We start from the raw sequence: 20,384 nt of genomic DNA, 5'->3' as shown, positions 1-20,384 counted from the left end.
CGTCACACCGCCTTCTCCCTTCCCGCTGCGACTTCTCGCGCTCCGCGTGCGCGCGATCGAGATAGTGACGTACGCCGCGTCAGTAGTGGTAGATCTCGCGAGCCGGCCGGTTGGTTGATCGCGCGATACACGGGGGAAGCTCGTCCGGAGGCACGACCAGTCGTCGCTCGGCCGTGGCGGGTGTATTTCACCATCGGTCTCGCATCCGCGTTTGTGTTACATCGAGGAGGAGATCAGCCCCGACGTCACTCGTCTCATCAGGACCGACTTTGAAGGAGGAAGCGCGTATACAGGGTCCTCTCAGGTACTGTGTGAAGTATGACGCGGGTGTCGCGCGCGCGTCTGTCAAAAACGCGCCATCCGATTCAATCTCGATGACTATCCACCTGTCGATAGCTCTAGCTGTCAAAGACGTAAATTGAATTTTCCTCGAACTGTCTCATTATACTCTGTATACTGTTGAATGCGAAATGTTTTGTTTTGATGGGACGTCTCTACTTGTAGAGTAAATAACATGATAATCGAGTGTGCCGCGTATGGCATAAATGAGAAGGATATTCCGGTATAAAAACAGTGCTCAGGTTCTTCTGAATGAGACAAAATTTCACGAAATTCATTGATATAAACGTAAACGTTATATGTCAAAATTATATATTTTTTCCTAATAATTAGATATATATTAAAAAAAATAAAAGTTATAAAAATGTTTTTGTTAGGTTAGGTTAGGTAATTGTATTTTCTCTTTTTAAAAAAGTCACAGGTTTCTCATTCTTCTGTATTTTTGAGATTTTGTGCTACAGGTAAAAACAAAAATAAATATGCATTGATTTAGTGAACCGCGGAGTTCGGAACTTCGATTTAGTCACTTTCAAGGTACTGCTCTTGACATATTGTTACAGGCAATTTGCATTTAATTTACGAGCGACACATTCTACATATTCGAAGTCGAATAAATCATATCGTGTTGCTCTCGCAAAATAGATTATTTGATAACAGTCATTTCTCTTTTCTATCGCGTTAGCACGAATAATATTATTATTATTGAAAATAAAATTAAAAGCGAGGCCATTATATATTAGAGAAATCGAAGATAAAATGACATCTTTTTGTCGATAAATCACGACGATTACAAGGACGCGCCATTGGCTTTCCAATGAGATACGCAGCTTGCGCGAATCGCAATTCTTCGAGTTGATTTATCAAGTTGATTGATCTATCGACTGCTCCGATTTGGCCCTCGTTTTCGAGCAAACAATAGCTTTCACTCGAGACGCACAATCAAGATGTCATCGCGCGGTTTAGATATATCAAGATCCGCCCCGGCTTCTCCGCGATGTTTACTTTGCCGGTGAGAGAACCACGTGGGTCCTTGAAATATTAAACGTGTCGTGCATACCATCGCATCGTCTCGCCGAGTATTACACGATGTTGTAAACACGTGACTCTCGTTATAGAAGCATTCCGTTCGTCGTGGAATGCAGTCGCGCGACAAAACTTCCCCATACATATTTAATTGCCGTATTTTGCATTTTTTCTTTCTCAAACCGGAATTACGCGTTATCGGAACGTTAATCCGTTAAATTGCCTTATCGATTGCGCGTTTTTAGATTGCCCGTAGCTCCGGGATCTAGTTATCGGTCACAGACATTAATAAGTAGTTGTTTGATTGAGATATATGGTCATGATAAGCGATTAGAAAAATTGGAGGAAAGTTGAAAAAATTCTATGACGAAATTCCATTCGAGTATTTAATACTTTGCATCTAATTTTGTCTCGAAAGATTTATCAATCGAAAAATCGAATCATCATGATTGTATAATACGTATTACGTAAACGTGTACTGTATATTTTATCTTTAATTTATTATACATATATAAATTCAATATTTTTCAATTAAAGTTGCAAAAAATGTATTATTATTATTATTAATTAAAATTTGTGTATTATTATTAATTTAATTTTATTAATTACATTTTATTATTTTATTAATTGAAGGTATAATACATTTTACACATACATATATTATATCTTTTCGAAGATATTATAATATGTATATTTCATATACTATATCTTTAATTATTATGTAGGTATTTATTTAAATCTTTTCAACATTTCTCATTAAGGGCTGGTTGTTCCAACTCTTGGTAAGTTTTACCCGACAAGTAGCATATCTTTGTCTCTTTTTTTTAGAACTTATTTGAAGAGCTTTTTAGAACTTATTCAAAAATATGCTACCTTTCAGGTAAAACTCACCGAGAAGTGGGAAAAATCGGACCTTAATTTACAACAAAATTTAATTAAATTTTATTTGAATTGTTTCACTTGAAACTTCCACGCATTTCCGAGATAAATTCACATCTTGTACACTGAAAAAAATTGTTAACTTGACTAAATTGTTCAACTAAATATTATTTTGTTTATTGAATATGTAGAAATACTTAAATTAAAATACCTACAACATATTGAATTTAACAAAATGGACCAGCACAAGGAATTCATAACAAAGTGTAAACAGGAACTCGTCAATAGCTCTTTGCCAGTGGATTTCGATCAGTGGACACTTCAAGAGCAATATGACCATCTTATAAACAATATTAACAAATATTTCCCAAACATACCCGAATCTCTAAGATTCGTTTTGCCAGCGATCTTTAAAGATGGGGATTGCGGCCGACCGGCGAACGAAAGGCCAGATTGGTTAGATATGGACAAATTTTATCGTGGACAACAATTCGCCCTACGTTATTTGACCGGCGTCGCCCTAAGCGGCCTGATGAGTCTACTAATGATATTCAACTTTGCTGACGGACTGAAGCCGCTAATCCTCAGCCAGAAATCCGATACGCCGTATCGCGCCTTCAAACGTTACTTGTCAACAAATAGACGTTTCATGAACTGGTACATAAGCGATCCTTGGCGCGAAGGAACGCAGGCCTATCGCGATATCCAGATGGTACGAAAACTGCATCGTAACATGAGAGAGAAATTGTGCAAGATAAGCGACGATCAGATCGATCGGGAGAGCGAAATTACTCAACTAATGTGCCCGGCGTTTAAAACAATCGCGAGGGACTTTGAAGAAACGTGTCCGACAGGGAAGAGCTGGCAATGTCCGTATACGATGTTGAGGATGAAGGGTCTGAATCAAGGTGACATGTCAGGCACGCAGTTCGCCCTCATGGGCCTGATAGTGCTCTATCCTGAACAATTCGGAGTGCACAACGCCAGCGAAGAAGACCTCGAAGCGTTCTGTCATCTTTGGCGCGGACTGGGCTACTTGCTGGGCATCGAGGATCAGTACAACTTCTGTCGTGGCAGTCTGCAGGACGTACGCCGACGTGCCGAAGACTTCATCGAGTATTGGGTAAAGCCAAATTTTCCCACAGTGACGGCAAAATGGGAGCACATGTCCATCTGCGTCTTCGAGGGAATCGGCTTCATTGCTCTCTTCAAAAGTTATAAAGCTTTTTTGCTTTATTTGTGCAACGTACTCAAGCTCGACATGCCTGGCCTGTATAAATCTCTTAGTTGGTCGGAGACAATAATGTACTGGGCGTTGAAATGTCTATTCTTCTTGCTAAAATTTCCTGATGTTTCTCGCATTATGAACGCGATATTTCATAAGGATCTGAATCGAGCGACAGAGTTCGGAACTGAGAAACTTGCCACACTTGAAAAGAAATCATCCAAGATCATCCAGGAATTTGTCGTTGCGCTTTAAATCGTTTAATTGAAGATTTAAATTTGCACAAGATTCTACTTATTAAGTTTTCATGTCTTTCTATCATATAGATATTGTGATCGAACGAATCGTATTTTTTTATTAGAAGAGATATCTCAGTACTGTTAAATTTAAAGTTATGCGTTTCTTACTTATTTATTACGACGATAATATCAACGACTATAATATTTAGATTTAAGAGAAAAAAATTATAGAAAATATGCAAAAAAAAAAAATATATTTTCTATAAGCTAGATCTTATATGGAAATGTCAACGAAAGTTACAAATAATTAAAAAAAAGTTACTTTTCAGATTTTTTATAACGCTATATATCTAGAGAGAATACTTATCGTTAGTATTTAATTATGCTCCTACATTTAATTAAAAAAAAAAAAAAAAAATTACATATTTAACTTAAGAAACCGAATAGATTTAACTTATGCTACATAACTAGAGAAAATATTTATTGTTAATATTTAGTATGCTTCTAAAAAGTAAAAAGGTTGTTATTATATACTGCTGTTTGTGAAAATTCCAACACCATGAAGGAATAATGATATTAGTTGTGTTGTAATTTTCATAAACAGCAGTGTATATTTAATATAAAAAAAAACTAAATAATAGATTTAACTTATTTAGTATAATTTATTTAATTAGAATTTAGAATTAGAATTTATTTATAATTTATTTTTTAACATATTGTATTTATTTATTAAGTTTTCATGTCTTTCTATCATATAGATATTGTGATCGAACGAATCGTATTTTTTTATTAGAAGAGATATCTCAGTACTGTTAAATTTAAAGTTATGCGTTTCTTACTTATTTATTACGACGATAATATCAACGACTATAATATTTAGATTTAAGAGAAAAAAAATTATAGAATATATGCAAAAAAAAAAAATATATTTTCTATAAGCTAGATCTTATATGGAAATGTCAACAAAAGTTACAAATAATTAAAAAAAAAGTTACTTTTCAGAATTTTTATAACGCTACATATCTAGAAAGAATACTTATCGTTAGTATTTAATTATGCTCCTACATTTAATTAAAAAAAAAAAAAAAATTACATATTTAACTTAAGAAACCGAATAGATTTAACTTATGCTATATAGCTAGAGAAAATATTTATTGTTAGTATTTAGTATGCTTCTAAAAAGTAAAAAGATTGTTATTATATACTGCTGTTTGTGAAAATTCCAACACCATGAAGGAATAATGATATTAGTTGTGTTGCAATTTTCATAAACAGCAGTGTATATTTAATATAAAAAAAACTAAATAGTAGATTTAACTTATTTAGTATAATTTATTTAATTAGAATTTAGAATTAGAATTTATTTCTAATTTATTTCTTAATATATTGTATTTATTTATTATTTTATATTATTATACTTTATTATTTACTATTTATAAATTAAATTGTTTTGTAAAAATAAATGTTATTTATATATTATAAACGGTATATTTATTATATGATAAATACAATTAAGAGTGATGATGAATGAATGAAACATATGAGCTAAGAACTTTTAAAATATCGAAGTTATAAAAATTACAAAATAAAAAGAAAGATAAATCAAGTTTTTAAATATAATTCTCATATGTATACATATATGAGAATTATATCACTGAACAAAGATTTTAGTATCATATAAAATTATTAAAAAGAATTCGAATAGAGTCAATCGAAAAGTTTAATGTGTATTTTTCGAGGACAATTTTCGGTTTCGAAAATATATGATTAAGAAAAGAAGAAAAAAAATCTATTGATATATGTATATACAATATATGTTAGTTAAAAAAAAAAAAATTTTAAATATGCCTCTAATTATGTAAAAATTTGAAGAAGGAGGAGCATGTAACCTCTCACTTCTACTTATTTATATTTCCAATAAATGAGAGCAAATGCATCGGACTTACAAGAATGATAGAATTGTTAATAGTCACAACTAATTTTAAGAATCGCCCCCCTCATAAGGCATAAAAACCTTTGCGAAACTTCACAAGTAAAGAGACTACAACGGCAAATACTCTAATTCATTTGAAAATAGTGCAAAGTAAGTATGTGCAATCGTTTACATAAATTACAAAAGCAACAGCGTTGAACTTTGAAGCTAACTTACGTTCAAAATTAATAACTGACACCTTGTTGTTCAAAGGTAAGTAAAGATTTTTTTATTTCGCGTGTCTATAAACTTTTCTCATTATGATTGCTTTGGGATTAATTTAAAATAATTTATTAAAAATTAAAAATCTTGTGATCATTTTTTACTATTCTTTAAAATGAATCGAATGTGAACAATAAACATTTATTGTCAAACTTCAATGCAACCGATTATTCTTACAGCTTATACATATGTATATCCAGTTTTATAAACTCGATTATAACTTCTGTATTAATATATGTATAATATATGTATATGTATATACATTCAGAGTATAACTCTGTTTAATTTATAGTTAAATAAATATTTCTAGAAATACTGGACGAATTATAGTGCATCAATTTCAAGAAAGAATTAATTTTTATTGAAACTGATTATGCACAGGACACACATTTTCTTTGGCACGATATACCAAGGTACTAATAAGAAACTAAGAAATCTCAATTCAAGATTTTACTTTTAATAAACACTTGTCTTCCAATAAATAATTAATCAGTTTTTCCATGAAAATTAATTCTTTTTTGAACTAACTATTATTTATATATTCGGTTCTTTCCAGCTAATAATTTAAATATGTATTTTACATTGAAAGCCTTACTACAATCTTAATTGTTAATCTATAAATATTTACTTTGAAAATTGTTTTTTTCTGAAAGATTGACTTTCAAGATAAATGTTAAAATAAGTGGGGAAGGTTTGCTGTAAGAGATGAAGTTTGGAAATTAAATAGAATAATTTCTTAAATAGAATAATATTTTATGATATAATTTAATTTATAGAACGTCGATTATACTAAAAAAAAATATTTATATCCTGAAGCATTTTATTATATTTACTATTTCAGTTAGCAAATAGTTATTTATCTTACTATAACTGTACAATAACACTGACATAAAAGTAAGAGAATATTTACTAACAATAAGACAGTGACATGTTTATTCATTACTTCATCCAAGCAAAAAAAAATGACTACAATAGTCTATAAAATAATAATTATACAAAAAATATATAACAAAGTCTGTTTTTTCTTAATTTCTTCGTGTGTCGATTTTATTAGCAAAACTTACTGAACTCGTAGTAGAATAATATGACATAAACTTTAAATAAAAGTTGAATATCTGAGGAATTACATATTAGTTTCAGAATGTATTTAAAAATTTTTCTTAATATTTAACGCTTTAAATTTTAATATGCAAAGTAGTCAATCTATTAAAAAAATATACAGGATCTCCTATTTTATCCTTGAAAAGTCAAATATCTCATCTGAAGCTTGATAAGATTTTCAGGACAAATTCGAAGAATGAGAACAGCATTGCGTTCGCAGTATCATGTTTAATCAATTGATTAAAGTTAATATGTCACAAATCTGTGCAAAAAATGTGAAGCTCAATGAACGGAGTACGATTTCCGCGAGCCTGATAACAAGAAAAAAAGAGTTGTTCTCGTCTCGTAATACCAAATAAATATGTCATGATTAATGTCGATAAGATAATAACAGCTATTTATAATTGTTCTATAGTTGTGTCTTTTATTAATGTAATGTTTCTATAAATATCTCTTTTATCAATGAATATGAGTTGCAATGACTGCTATGAGTGCATGAGTACCGTAAGAAATTGCGATTGATCTTCGAACTTAATAATGTCAATTGATTGTCATAAAATGATTACAGCATGTTGAAAGTCTGTTTCACTTTTTATATCTCACAATTAAATTATTTTACATAATACTTTATCTTTAGCAATATATTAATATGTTTTATACAAAGTTTTATATTTTTGTATCTTTTTCTTCAATTAAAAATAATTGAAGAATAAGAACCATGCGAATTTTTTTAAGGATAAAAAGATTATTTAATCTGCAAAAATTAGTAGAAGTTATCGAATTATCAAAAATCAAGCCTTTATCATAATCGAAAATTAATCCTAAAAATAAAAAAATTGATACCTAAAAGTTTAATTTAATTTTCTTAATATTAATATTCTTGATTTTGATATTCTAATTTTAAAATATTATTAAAAATATTTACAACGCATTTTCTATTTAATCATTAATACAGTGAATAATTTTAACAATTGTTATGAGAAAGTATCGTAATAATTGGTGTCGTGATAGTAGCAAAGGAATAATACATGTATACGTCATAAATCAATGTAGAAATACTTTCTAGAAGAAAGAGGAAATCCAAATAAATGATTATTGAATAATTGATTATAGGCGTCATAAAATATAAACTTTTTCAGAGATAAATCTTTGGTGGTCGCTAAAGAGGATGTATAAAACGAATTGTAAGTAGATTATATGCTTCGAAAACATTTCAAATGAACTTGTTAGGTAATCATGATGACGTGAAAGTAAAACAGACGTTCAATGTGCGTGACTTTATCGTAATTTCCGTTTTGCTCGTGATGTAGACCTTAGACCAGTCTCCAATCTCTAATTGGAAAACTTTGATAAAGAGGTATGTATGATTATTTATTCAGTTGTTGTCGTCATCTGCTTATGCGTAATTAACAATGATTAGCGCGGGTGAAATTACAAATAATGGATACTCATTGACGTATGAAAACATGTCAGTCTCTTCAGACAATCTCTTGGAAGGAAATCACCCGTATCTTATTTTCTTCTCTTTCGAAGTTCTACTTCTGTATGCTACGTCAGTCAAAAAGATCTCAAAATATTGATAGAGTTTTAATCTGATTGTGAATAATCACTTGATCGGTTATTATTATCGGAGATATTATCTCATATACAAATACAAAATATACGGTCTTTTTGTGCTTATATTTTAATTTCAATGGGAATAAAAAAATCAGCTTTATTTGTAATAATTTATTTTTGAAAAAATATCAAACATAAAAGTTAAATCTGTGAAAGATAGATTTTCGTGATTTTGTGATATCTTACTATTTTGGAAAGTTATTAAAGATAGTGCATCTCAACCAATATACTATTTCATTATTTATAAATTAATTAAAAGTTTTAACAATTGCGTTGAGAAAATTTTATAACTGGGGAATTCGAGTGGCATCACAATGATGTCAGAAAGATGGTACATACATTACGTAGAACTCTTGTAGAAACTTTCCAAGAGGAAAAAGAGATGTAGACGTAGTAAACAAAGTGACTCATGTCATTGTCATCAAACTTCACTCGAGGAAAGTTTCCGGTTGGAGAACTTCCTACGTCAAACAAGGGATACGTCACTAATGCGTAGATTGCATCCCATGAGAATATTTCAAACAGATTTGTTAACAAATTATGCACTTGATTTTATCCTTGTTTCTCTTTTGCGCTCATGACGTAAAATAAACATGGACTTCCAATCCCTCATTGAAACCTCATTTGTTGCGAAATAATGATGTATTTATGTGATAATTAATTTATATTGATTGGTGTCAGTATTGCAATCTCTATAGAAAACTGACACTATCAAAGAGTGATATGAGCACAAGGAAATTTACAAAATGTTTCTGTTGTAATAATTTTAAAATGCAGCGTATCTCCCAAATGATCTCTCTGGGGAAACCCCATTTGTTTATCCTTTTCTTTCTTCATTCTTTCTCTTTAACTTCGCAGTACACCAAATTGGCTCAGATATTATTTATGTATTACGTGACATGCTTTCTGAACAGTATTTTACGATTCATTTTTCGACTATTTATAATGTTATTTACTTGGCAGTTCTACTAATGTGTAGAATAATAATCCTTGACTATAATAATTATAAAATAAATAAAACTAGAGAAAAAATAACTATTGATAATAATCTAACAAATAATTAATATAAATGTAAAATAAAAATCGAAAATATTCATATATTATACGAAAATCACGATTTATTTTATAATTCAATTATTTGGTATTATGAGCATGTAGAACTAATCTTTTTTTATTTTCCTAGATTTTCCGAAATTTATATTTGTTCAATTAAAAAATCTCTGACATATAAGTTAATTCTTTTGCCATATAAGTATGTAAAATTTCCACCTCAGTCTGACATTTAATATCAGACATATATTTTATTTCCAAAATAGTAAAACATTTAATTTATTTTAATAAAAAATATATAACAAAAAATTAAAACTGATTAAGTTTATTTTTCTTCACTAAAAAAATTGTTAACTTGACTAAACCATTCAATTAAATATTATTTTGTTAATTGAACATATAAAAATATTATATATAATACATTAAATCTCTATCACAACATATATTTGATTTAAATATTAATATGTGTTCAATTAACAAAAGAGTAAAAAATTTAATTGAAAGGTTTAGTGAAGTTAACCATTTTTTCAGTGTAGAAATTAAATGCTGTCAGCTGATACAAACTTGATTCTCTTGTGTATATCTATTCTCAGTAGAAATTTTTTTACTGAGAAATTCATTTATACATTAAATTGGATTTTAAATGAAGGAGAACTAAGTCCATCACATCGGAGGACCGCGATATGATTCTAAGCGAATGTGAATCAGGCGAGTCGCGCGTGTGATTGAATTTACTACTTATAGTAACCGCGTAGTAACCATGATCTATCCTACTCCTAAACTCCTAACACTTCCAGCGCGATCGCTCATTCATGAATGGCGAGCGCGATTTCATAATAATATAATATAATTTCATGAGTAAAGAGATAACTTCGCGGAAAATCGACGTAACAATGTGTGATAAAGATAAAGATGAATCTCAAGGACGCATCTTGTAATTCCTCGTCTTCTCGCGCGTCTCATAAACGAGATTGCCAGAATTTTTAATTTACCAAGAAATATATTTATAAATATATAAATACATAAACATATATATATATATATATATATATATATATATATATATATTAGAAATATATATTTATTTAAAATGCGCTTGACTGACTTTCATTTTTCATTTCATAACCTGCTCTTACAAGACGATGAGAAATATCTTTTGATTTTTTGTAATTGGTTCTCGATCTTTCATATTAGATATAGAAAATAAATTAAGTGTAAGAGAAATAATTTATTATATACTTCGAACAACATAAACATAACCTTGATTTTTAAAACCGGACGTAATTATATGCGCTGTTTCATTTAGCAATTCATTTAACAAAATAAGAATTATACCTTCTCAAATTACTCACTCTTTACATAATACAGATAAACCGAGATGAGTAATACAGCAGCAAGATCATATGATTGCTTAAAGTAAATGTACCTGACACACGTCGGGTGTACGAGCGTTGTAAATCGCGGCTGCCTGCTTTAAAGTTGATAATCTAGAATTAGGCACGCAAGTCTCGCGTAGCCGAGTACTTCTTTAAAGTAGATATGCGTGAATCTATCGCGCAACCGCAAACTTCGATTAAAGTAGACACATGTGAATTCGTCGAACGCGCAACATTGTGCGACCGCGCGCGTTGTTTAAAACAGATGTGCGCTAACTCGCCGAGCGCATGCGCGCGGGCATCGTGCAGTCACGTGACTACTTAAAGGAGATATGCATGAACCATCAAATGGTTTATTGTATATATCGTGTAACTATTTATGCTTATTTAAAGGTCTTCATAGACAGTAAGCAATACAGAGTAAAGAATAAGCAGTAAGCAGTCCGATGAAATGGGATTCGCTCATTTCATCGGAAGTAACAAAATGAACAAATCCCATTTCTTACTTTTCATTCTGTATTATTGCTTATTGTCTATGTAGACGAGCCTTAAGGGATTACAATACCCCTAATTAAACATAAAGTATTGAACTTTTGAAAAGAACGAATTAATATTTTATATATATACATAACACTCTTATAATGACAGAAATATTATTCACACACAAAATAAATAATATTATATGTACTGTATATAAATTACATATATATAGTTATATATAATATATGTTATAGATTCAAAAAATTATACATTTAAATCATGAAAGGTGATCCATAATTTAATTAAATATAGTATGGACACAAACCCAAAACGGTGATTTTATCGGCAGTGTCGAAAGTGTTAGCTAAATAATTTCGATTTTTATAAGTGGATGTGATGGCGTTACTGTACGGAGAATTCTATCAAAACGTCATTTTCAAGCTTCTCTCTCTGTTATTCTACTGCAATATTTACTAAGAATCTGTTAGTGTACAGTTGTACAGTGAATTTCAGCGAAAACTACGCATTAAACTTCAGTAAGAGTCTAATTCGAGAAAAGAATTATTCTTCGTATTTGATGTGCAATTTGTTGGAATCTCGCTCGTTCCTTTTACTCTTTATAATTTAGAATTCTTTTCTGAGAAAGATAATTTTGTTTAATTTGTTTAATATTTAGTATTTGTTAATAATTATATTTATTTAATGTTTATTTATTTAAGTCATTGGAGAATATCAGTCAACGATTGCTCTCATATTTTTATATATGTATATATATATAACAAAAGTTGATGGAAACATAATTATAATTATATTGTAAAATTATAGACTATGGCTGTAGCAGTCGAGGATGATATTTATACAGGATATAATGATTATGCATCAATGTACAAGGATCTTGAGCAGGATGAATTATTTCAGGAGGTTATCAAAACAAGTTATGGAAAAAGATCAATAGTAAGTACGATGTTAAGTCATCATATCTTTGTCATTAGACAGAATTCTAATGTCTTAGTTTCTTATATAATATCTATCTATTAGTACCACTTAGTGTAATTATTAAAAATTAAATATTTCTTGTGTTTTACAAATTTTTTAATTTGATATTTGTTGACAGTTCACTCCAAAGACACCAGGCACAGCAATGCGTTTTGGAACATCAAGCAGAGTAAGCAGTTTATATAATCTACATGCAGTTTATATAATCTAACATTATCCTTATAATATTTAATAGTAATTATTGTAATTTATTATCGTTATACTTGCATAAGTTATTCATTTTATTAATATGTTAATGTAGTAGTCTTTTATATGACATAGTTTTAAGTTTAATAATCTATTTTATGTCTTTACTTTCTTTAGTTTCAAAGAAGTGGTACTGCTATGCAGCCTATGACTGGTGGAGTTAGACCTATGACAGCAGTAAGAAGTGCTGGATATACTAGTCGACAAGCTTTTGATCCTCTTAATATGGGAAGTAGTGTTAAAGGTCCTGCACCTCCATTGGAAACCAATAAAGAAGACACGTAAGATATTACTATATATTTGATATATTTTCATCATACACACATCAATTAGCATAACATTAAAATATCTTTTTATGATTTTTTTTAAATTTTAGGCCAGAAGAAAAAATAAAAACGTCAGAAAGAAAAATAATGAGTTTGATAGAAAGCTCTGCAGAGGCAGCTTCTGAAAACAATATGAGGGTCGCTTTAGAACGCGCACGCGAAGCCTCCTCAAGGGAGAGGGCCCTTATACGACTGCAGGAACAAGCCGGTCTCAGTGATAATCACAACATAGATTTGACATTTGCTGTAAGCTCATTGAATTATTATAAATTCTTATATTTGATGATAAAATCAGTAATTTAGATTTTGTTCATATACATATATGTATATGTTATTTAAAAAAAAATATATATATATATTTATTTTATATATATACACATTTTTTAAATTTCTTTTTCAACAGGTGCTGTTTAACTTAGCGGTTCAATATACAAATAATGAAATGTACACAGAGGCTATAGCAACTTATCAAGCAATAACAAGAAACAGGATGTTTAGCAATAGTGCCAGACTTAAAGTCAATATGGGTAATATTTATGTGAAGATGGGCCAATTATCTCAAGCTATCAAAATGTATAGAATGGCATTTGATCAAGCTCCAACAGTTCATAAGGATCTAAGGTAACTTTACATTTATTAATTTATTTATGACAACTGCAGAGGAATTTAATTGCCTTATGTCATCATCAATATTATTATTAACTTGACTAACTTTCACAGAATAAAGATTATGCATAACATGGGCATGTTATTTGTGCAAATGGGTCGGTTAGAAGAAGCGGCGAATAGTTTTGAATGGGTCATGAGAGAAAAAGCTGAGTTTAAAGCAGGCTTACATGCTGTTTTGTGTCATTTTGCATTATCTCATCGCGATAAGATGAAAAGAGCTTTCTTAGAATTATTAGAAGTACAACTTAATATAGATCAGGAGGACAAGTATAGCATAAATCCTGTGAGTTTTGGCACGATTGTACTCTGCTTACTAAAGCTATGTATTTCTCAAAACGTTGCCAACACCTGCACTACTACGTATCACAGTGTGTATCAACTTATTATGCATAAAGGTGCACATATTTCACATAGCAACACATTCATATTAATTGCTTCTTTTCATCAAGTATTCAATGTTAAATTTTTTAAATATTTTTTAAAAATATTTTGTTTGGATGTTATTTGTTTATTGTATATGTATATGATATATTGAATGATGAGTATATATGAATATTTATTCATATATAATTTTTTTTTGTTTACATATATATTATAAATCAAATATTAAGTCGTATACTAGACATATTAAGTATACTTATTATGTAGTTTAAATTTGTTTATTTATGTGTTGCAGGATGATGTTACATCTAATATATTAAATGAAGTTATAAAAACTGATAATTTATCTAAATTGGAAAAAGAAATGAAGTTGGAGGCTGAGAAAAGTATACTTTGTGCAGCAAAACTTATAGCACCCGTTATTGAAGATACACTTACAGCTGGATTTGCCTGGTATGTCTTAAATTATTATTATTTACATTTAAGAAATTATATCACATAGAAATATCTTAGTATACATTCTCTGTATTTATTCACTCAACTCTTTCAGGTGCGTCGATGCGATAAAATCCTCAGCTTATAGTGCTTTAGCTGCTGATTTAGAAATAAACAAAGCTATGGTATTTTTACTTAATCGAGAAACGCAACTGGCCATAGATACATTAAAGATGTTCGAAAATCGCGATACTAAAGCTAACAGTGCAGCAGCAACTATGCTTTCGTTCATTTATTATCTCGTGAGTAAAATTCTGTGAATATCTATCTGTTAAATATCAGTTTATTATGTTTAATCAGAAAATTATTTAGCAAGGAGATTACGATCAAGCTGAGAAATATGGAGAAGCAGCTCGTAACTCTGATGCTTACAACGCGGCAGCCTACGTTAACTTATCTGCTTGTGCAATTAAAAAAGATGATCTGAACATTGCTAGAGAGCTATTGCTATGTGCCTTAGAAACGGATGCTAGTCATGTACAAGCACTGTATAATTTAGGTAATTATTTTATAAAATAGATGTTGTTAGATTATTATTATAATTATTTATTATTATTAAATTAATAATTATTAAAATTTGAACAAATTTTCGTATTTATTTTATATTCAATGATAATAAAAAATGTGTAAATTAATGCATCTTCTATTTTATAACTATTAAAATATTTTTTCAGGCTTAGTTTATAAAAAACAGACTATGTTTGAGGAGGCTTTAGAATGTTTCTGGAAAATTCGTAATATCGTTAGACACGATCCACAAACGTTATATCAAATCGGTCATTTGTATCAGCTGATGAGCGATATCGATCAAGCATCTGAATGGTTAAGTTATTTTGTTAAGTTATATATTTTTCTTAACTTTTGTAACTAATTTATTGTTATTATTGTCATTTTACTAAAATTTGTGTGGTATTAATTTCTGAACGTAATTAATTTGATTCTCACATTTGGAATATATTGCAGGTATAATCAATTGTTAGGGATATTATCATCCGACCCAGGAGTTCTACAAAAATTGGGAGAAATGTATGACTCGATAGGAGACAAGCAGCAAGCATTTCAGTTTTATAATGATGTAAGTGTAAATTTTCTATTTCTACTTATTAAGTTATCTTTGACTATCTATTCTGTTGTGTCATCAATATTTTTTATTTATATTTATTAATTGTATATATTTGTTACAGTCTCACAGATTCTATCCTGCAAATTTTGAAGTGATAGATTGGATTGGATCATATTTCATATCGATGCAGGTATAGCATTTTATTATTTGCAATATAAACTTTTGATAAAATTAAATTAAAAATATTCTATATATATATTTCTTAAATTTCTATTTTAAGGTTGCTGAAAAGGCATTGACTTATTTTGAAAAAGCAGTAGAACTCGCACCAGATGAACCAAGATGGAGATTATTAGTAGCTGCCTGTTTAAGACGCACTGGACAATTTCATAAAGCTCTCACGGAGTATCAAGATATTCACAATAAATTTCCAGATAATATAGAATGCCTAAAGTTTTTGATCAGACTGTGTAGTGATATGGGTTTGAAAGAAGCACAAATGTATGCAGCTGAATTGAAGAAGGCTGAAAAAGCTAAAGAATTAAAAGAGAGACAAGGTTCAGCAAGACCAGGCACTACAGGTAAATACATATATTTTAATTAGCCTACAATAACAGATTATATATATATATATATATATATATATATATATATATATATATATATATATATGTATAATCTGACAATTGTTATGTATTTTAATTAACTCAATAGAATTAATGATATAATAACGATTGCAATAATTCTATATATGATCAACTATTTTTTTTTAATATATAAAATTATTCTATCTTGTAAAAAACAAATCTTTATGGGTCAGCTTTTTATTAAAACAATCTAAATTTTTTGTAATAGACTTTACAAAAAATTTAAATTATTTTAAATTATTTTTTTTTACCTATAATTTGATCATATATTTTATGCAGGATCTAGAAAGAGCAATAGTGGAACATCATCGCGAGGTGGTTCAGGAGTGAGTCTATCAGACCACAGATCAAGTTCGGATCGACGACCAATCTCAGGTCGGAACGATTATCAAGGTACAATCATACAAAAAATTTCAAGAAATATAATCACTTTTCATGTATTTTGAAATCTCCATTATCTCGTGCTTCTTATACATATAGTTATTATCTTTTATAAGTCTAAGAATCTTTTAAGTGTAGATATATTAAATCTATAATTTTATATAATATATAATATATAAAATTATAGATTTAATATATTTTATATTATGATTTTATTTCCATATTTTACATTTTTAATTTTATATCTCTAATTTAGTTTTATTATTAGGTGAGATATTTTATCATACCATTGTAACATTATGTGATGGAAAATTCAACGATTATTCGATTATTAATGCTTTAGCATTATGCACACTTCCATTGAAAGCAAACATCGGCAACGGTGATCTACAGGTGGTGCGCGAGCCACTCTAATGGATTGAATAAATGATGGATGGCTGCAGCCACTTTTACTTGTCTATTTTTATTCTCTCTTTATCACTTAATACCTGACAAATAGTTATATATGATTCGAGTTGTGAATCCAAAAACAGACATTGCTAGGATATTTACATATTAAGTCAATACCACATCACAAACAATATCACATTAATAAATATATATATTTATTATGGTTATATAATTTCGAGTTCCATTTTAGAACATGTGTCAATTACACAATACAAACACATACATACACTCATTTATTGATTTGAATATTATTAGAATCATAAAAGTAATAGCTTTGTTTTTTGCTTTTTTCTTTATATTTCCAATTATTTTCAGGTACGAGTTATACAGATCCCATAGGACCACTCCCTACTCGTCCTATGACAGCAGCCGGAAAACGAGATGATGATTTTGGTGACGAAGAACTTGGAGATGATCTATTACCCGAGTGATAACATCGTGTTGGTTACGTAATTGTTATATAGATTTATATGTTTTTTAATATAAATCTAATTAGAAATAGTAAAAAATATGCAAATTATATTATTATGAGCGCATGTATTAATATTTAAATCATATATTCGAAAAAAGTAGAAAATTAGTAAAAATGAAAGTTGTGAAAAATTGATAATTTTATTAAAATAAATATATTGTACTAATTCATATTATTACTTTATTCGCATTTTAAATATTTTTTGCAATATGTTCTAGTTTGTTTAACATAATTTATGATAAATTTAATATAGCGTTTAATATATATAGTGTTCGTACGTGCATATATTATACGTTTAATTATTTTTATACAATACTATACGATATTATCATTAGCAGTTAGTTAAGTGTTTAGTTCTCTATCATGATTGTGCAATAAAATCTCACTTATAAAAAAGTTATCCATCCAAGTTTGCGATATATATGTGCGCGTATTTACACACAGTTGTATTAATACTTTAGATATTAAACGTTGAGACGCGTCAAGACGATGAAATGCTCTCCACTATATTTTCGAAGTGCGGTCATGCGAATTGATCACATTTGACATCTCTTATTAACCCTATATGTCAATGCCCCTATTCGTGGAATCTCTTTATCACACTGCGTATTACAGAATTACAGAATCATTATTACAGCGACTTTATTTTGAAAAATTTACCACAATATTATTTCTTAATGACTCTTCAAAAATTTGTAGTATTAAAATATTTTTTTTAATAATTATATTTTTTTAATAGAAATTTCATACACAAATAGCAATTTATTGCATTTATTAAAATTATTAAAATATGATGAACTTTATTATTTGTTCATAGTACAATTAATATCACATTATTTAACGCTTCATCGATATTTTATTCAATCGATTATGAAGTACAATCCAATCCAATCGAACATAGAGGCATGTAAGATTGGTCTTCACTAAAGGGAAATGATTTATACGGGCCTGTTAGGGTCGGGCAATTGCAATGATCTAAATTTAAACACATATCGGCTGTTCTAATCAAACTCCATTCAGCTTATGTAGTCTGTCGAGACGGATGTTACTTATTGCTTGTTCGTATATATCTATGTATTTTATATACATTTCTATGCAATTTAAGGAGTATGTATATTATATAATTTTCTCTTACAATTTTTATCTAATGACTTTATAAAACATTATATATATAATGTATAATTTTTTATAAAATCTTGCAAGAATATTTGATATATACACATACACGTTAATAAATAGTAATAATTTATATTTATTGAAAAACTGTAATATTTAAAAATATATTTTTAGATCAAAATAACAGATATTGCCTAATTAAATTGCTTCTTAATTTATTTATGCGCATTCGTGTGTAATTTCTCAGTGAGATCTCTCTGGAATAAGCGCTGATTACGATTTTTTTTCTTTCGAGATAAAACGAATTTTTTACATTCCAGATAACATATGCACTAAAAAATTGGATTTGAAGATAAAGCGAGTGAAGATGAAAAAACAGACGATGCATTGGATCCGTTTCATCAGATTCGTACAAATTTACGCGTGTATGCGTGGGTTTAGTGTGCTGAGAATTAATAGACCGATATAATGACTGTCACGCGATGTGAAAACCACGTGCAATCATAAACAATTCGACAACATATTTCGTTCAGTTTTTTAAATTTTAATTAAAATATTTAATTTAAATAGTTTGTTTAAAATTAGAATTTTTATTTTCAAATTTTACATTCGGAAAAATTGATTTGATATAGTAGAAAAGTATTTTTAGAAGGAAAAAAAAACGAACGTGTCGCACGTGAGAAAATAATTAAAATTCTTTCAGATTTTTATTTCTATTATTTAAATTTTTTTAAATTTAAATCTTCAAAATGTTTGCAACAGCATTTATATATTCATGTGCCGATTTTTTCAATTGAAATCTTCAAATTGTTTACAACAGCGTCTATTTATGCGCTGCCTTATCTATAGTGACATATTCCATCATTTTTAATTTTTAAGGTTGATTTCAACATTCCTCCAATTGCGATAGAAATTAACGCAATATCAATAGAATGACAATAATTTCTACATCCAATTAATTTCGCTTTTTACTCATCCGAATGAAGATTATATAATGTTTGAACTTACTCTTGAACAATTCACGTGCTTCCACTTGTTCTTTGTCAAGCAGTCGGTGGTCGATACTCGTGCTTCGACTTAATTAATTCATTAAACTGCACAAGTGTATTCTTTAATCACTCCAAAATCAATTTTTCCTTATATATACAAGGTCTTTGATCAAAAGATTTCCGATTTATAATTATAAATATTTCAAGATATGGTTATAAAATAACTATCAAAACACGTAATTCCAACACAAATATTCTCTCACTTTATTTCGAAATAAAACAATGTTAACTTTAAGACTTTTAATTGTAAACATGTATATAGAAAATCGAAAATTAACATTCGGTCAAGTACTCATCAAAATATTATTGTATCGTCCGAAGTGAAGCATGCGTTTCAAACTTCAGACTCTTAAATTCATAGGATCGATATATCTCGAAATATCTCAAAATCGAAGAGAGAGAGAGAATTCGAAGTTCCGTGAATCGAGAATCTCGGAAACTATCAAAACAAACACGTACATATATATGTTTGCCTCGAGTGTAGCAATAATAATACAAAAACAATCACGCCGTACACAATTACTCACCGATTCACGACAGGCCTCTCTGTTTACGTAAACGTCACACCGC

General features: G+C 29.1%; 2 protein-coding genes across 3 annotated transcripts; both read left to right on the top strand.

Annotated features, from left to right (window-relative positions):
* Positions 1-121: 121 nt before the first annotated feature.
* LOC114943046 (uncharacterized) lies at positions 122-5,188 on the top strand (the record flags this gene model as incomplete). The annotated part of the gene is made up of 2 exons (XM_029318608.2): positions 122-304; positions 2,516-5,188. Coding segments are annotated over 2 exons (1,389 nt in total), but the record flags the coding sequence as incomplete, so codon positions are not given.
* A 6,699-nt stretch (positions 5,189-11,887) lies between these two features.
* nompB (intraflagellar transport protein 88-like protein nompB) lies at positions 11,888-20,378 on the top strand. 2 transcript variants are annotated; one of them, XM_085486264.1, is made up of 16 exons: positions 11,888-12,059; positions 12,349-12,477; positions 12,638-12,688; positions 12,883-13,046; positions 13,142-13,337; positions 13,495-13,712; positions 13,812-14,043; positions 14,437-14,594; positions 14,692-14,878; positions 14,949-15,135; positions 15,311-15,458; positions 15,600-15,711; positions 15,821-15,889; positions 15,980-16,280; positions 16,626-16,739; positions 19,086-20,378. In XM_085486264.1, the coding sequence occupies exons 2-16, from the start codon at positions 12,352-12,354 to the stop codon at positions 19,232-19,234; spliced, it is 2,412 nt and encodes an 803-aa protein (XP_085342390.1). In that variant the 5' UTR covers positions 11,888-12,059; positions 12,349-12,351; the 3' UTR covers positions 19,235-20,378. The 2 variants fall into 2 exon arrangements, with proteins under 2 accessions (XP_085342390.1, XP_029174457.1); XM_029318624.2 differs by lacking the exon at positions 19,086-20,378 and adding an exon at positions 17,493-17,816 and having other exon boundaries at positions 11,890-12,059.
* Positions 20,379-20,384: the final 6 nt, after the last annotated feature.

This window comes from Nylanderia fulva, unplaced genomic scaffold, assembly GCF_048542155.1.
Source record: "Nylanderia fulva isolate GAGA-0341 unplaced genomic scaffold, ASM4854215v1 Scaffold11, whole genome shotgun sequence".
Lineage (NCBI taxonomy): Eukaryota > Metazoa > Arthropoda > Insecta > Hymenoptera > Formicidae > Nylanderia > Nylanderia fulva.
Note: the sequence above shows the minus strand (reverse complement) of the source record. Positions and strands in the feature narration are given on the sequence as shown.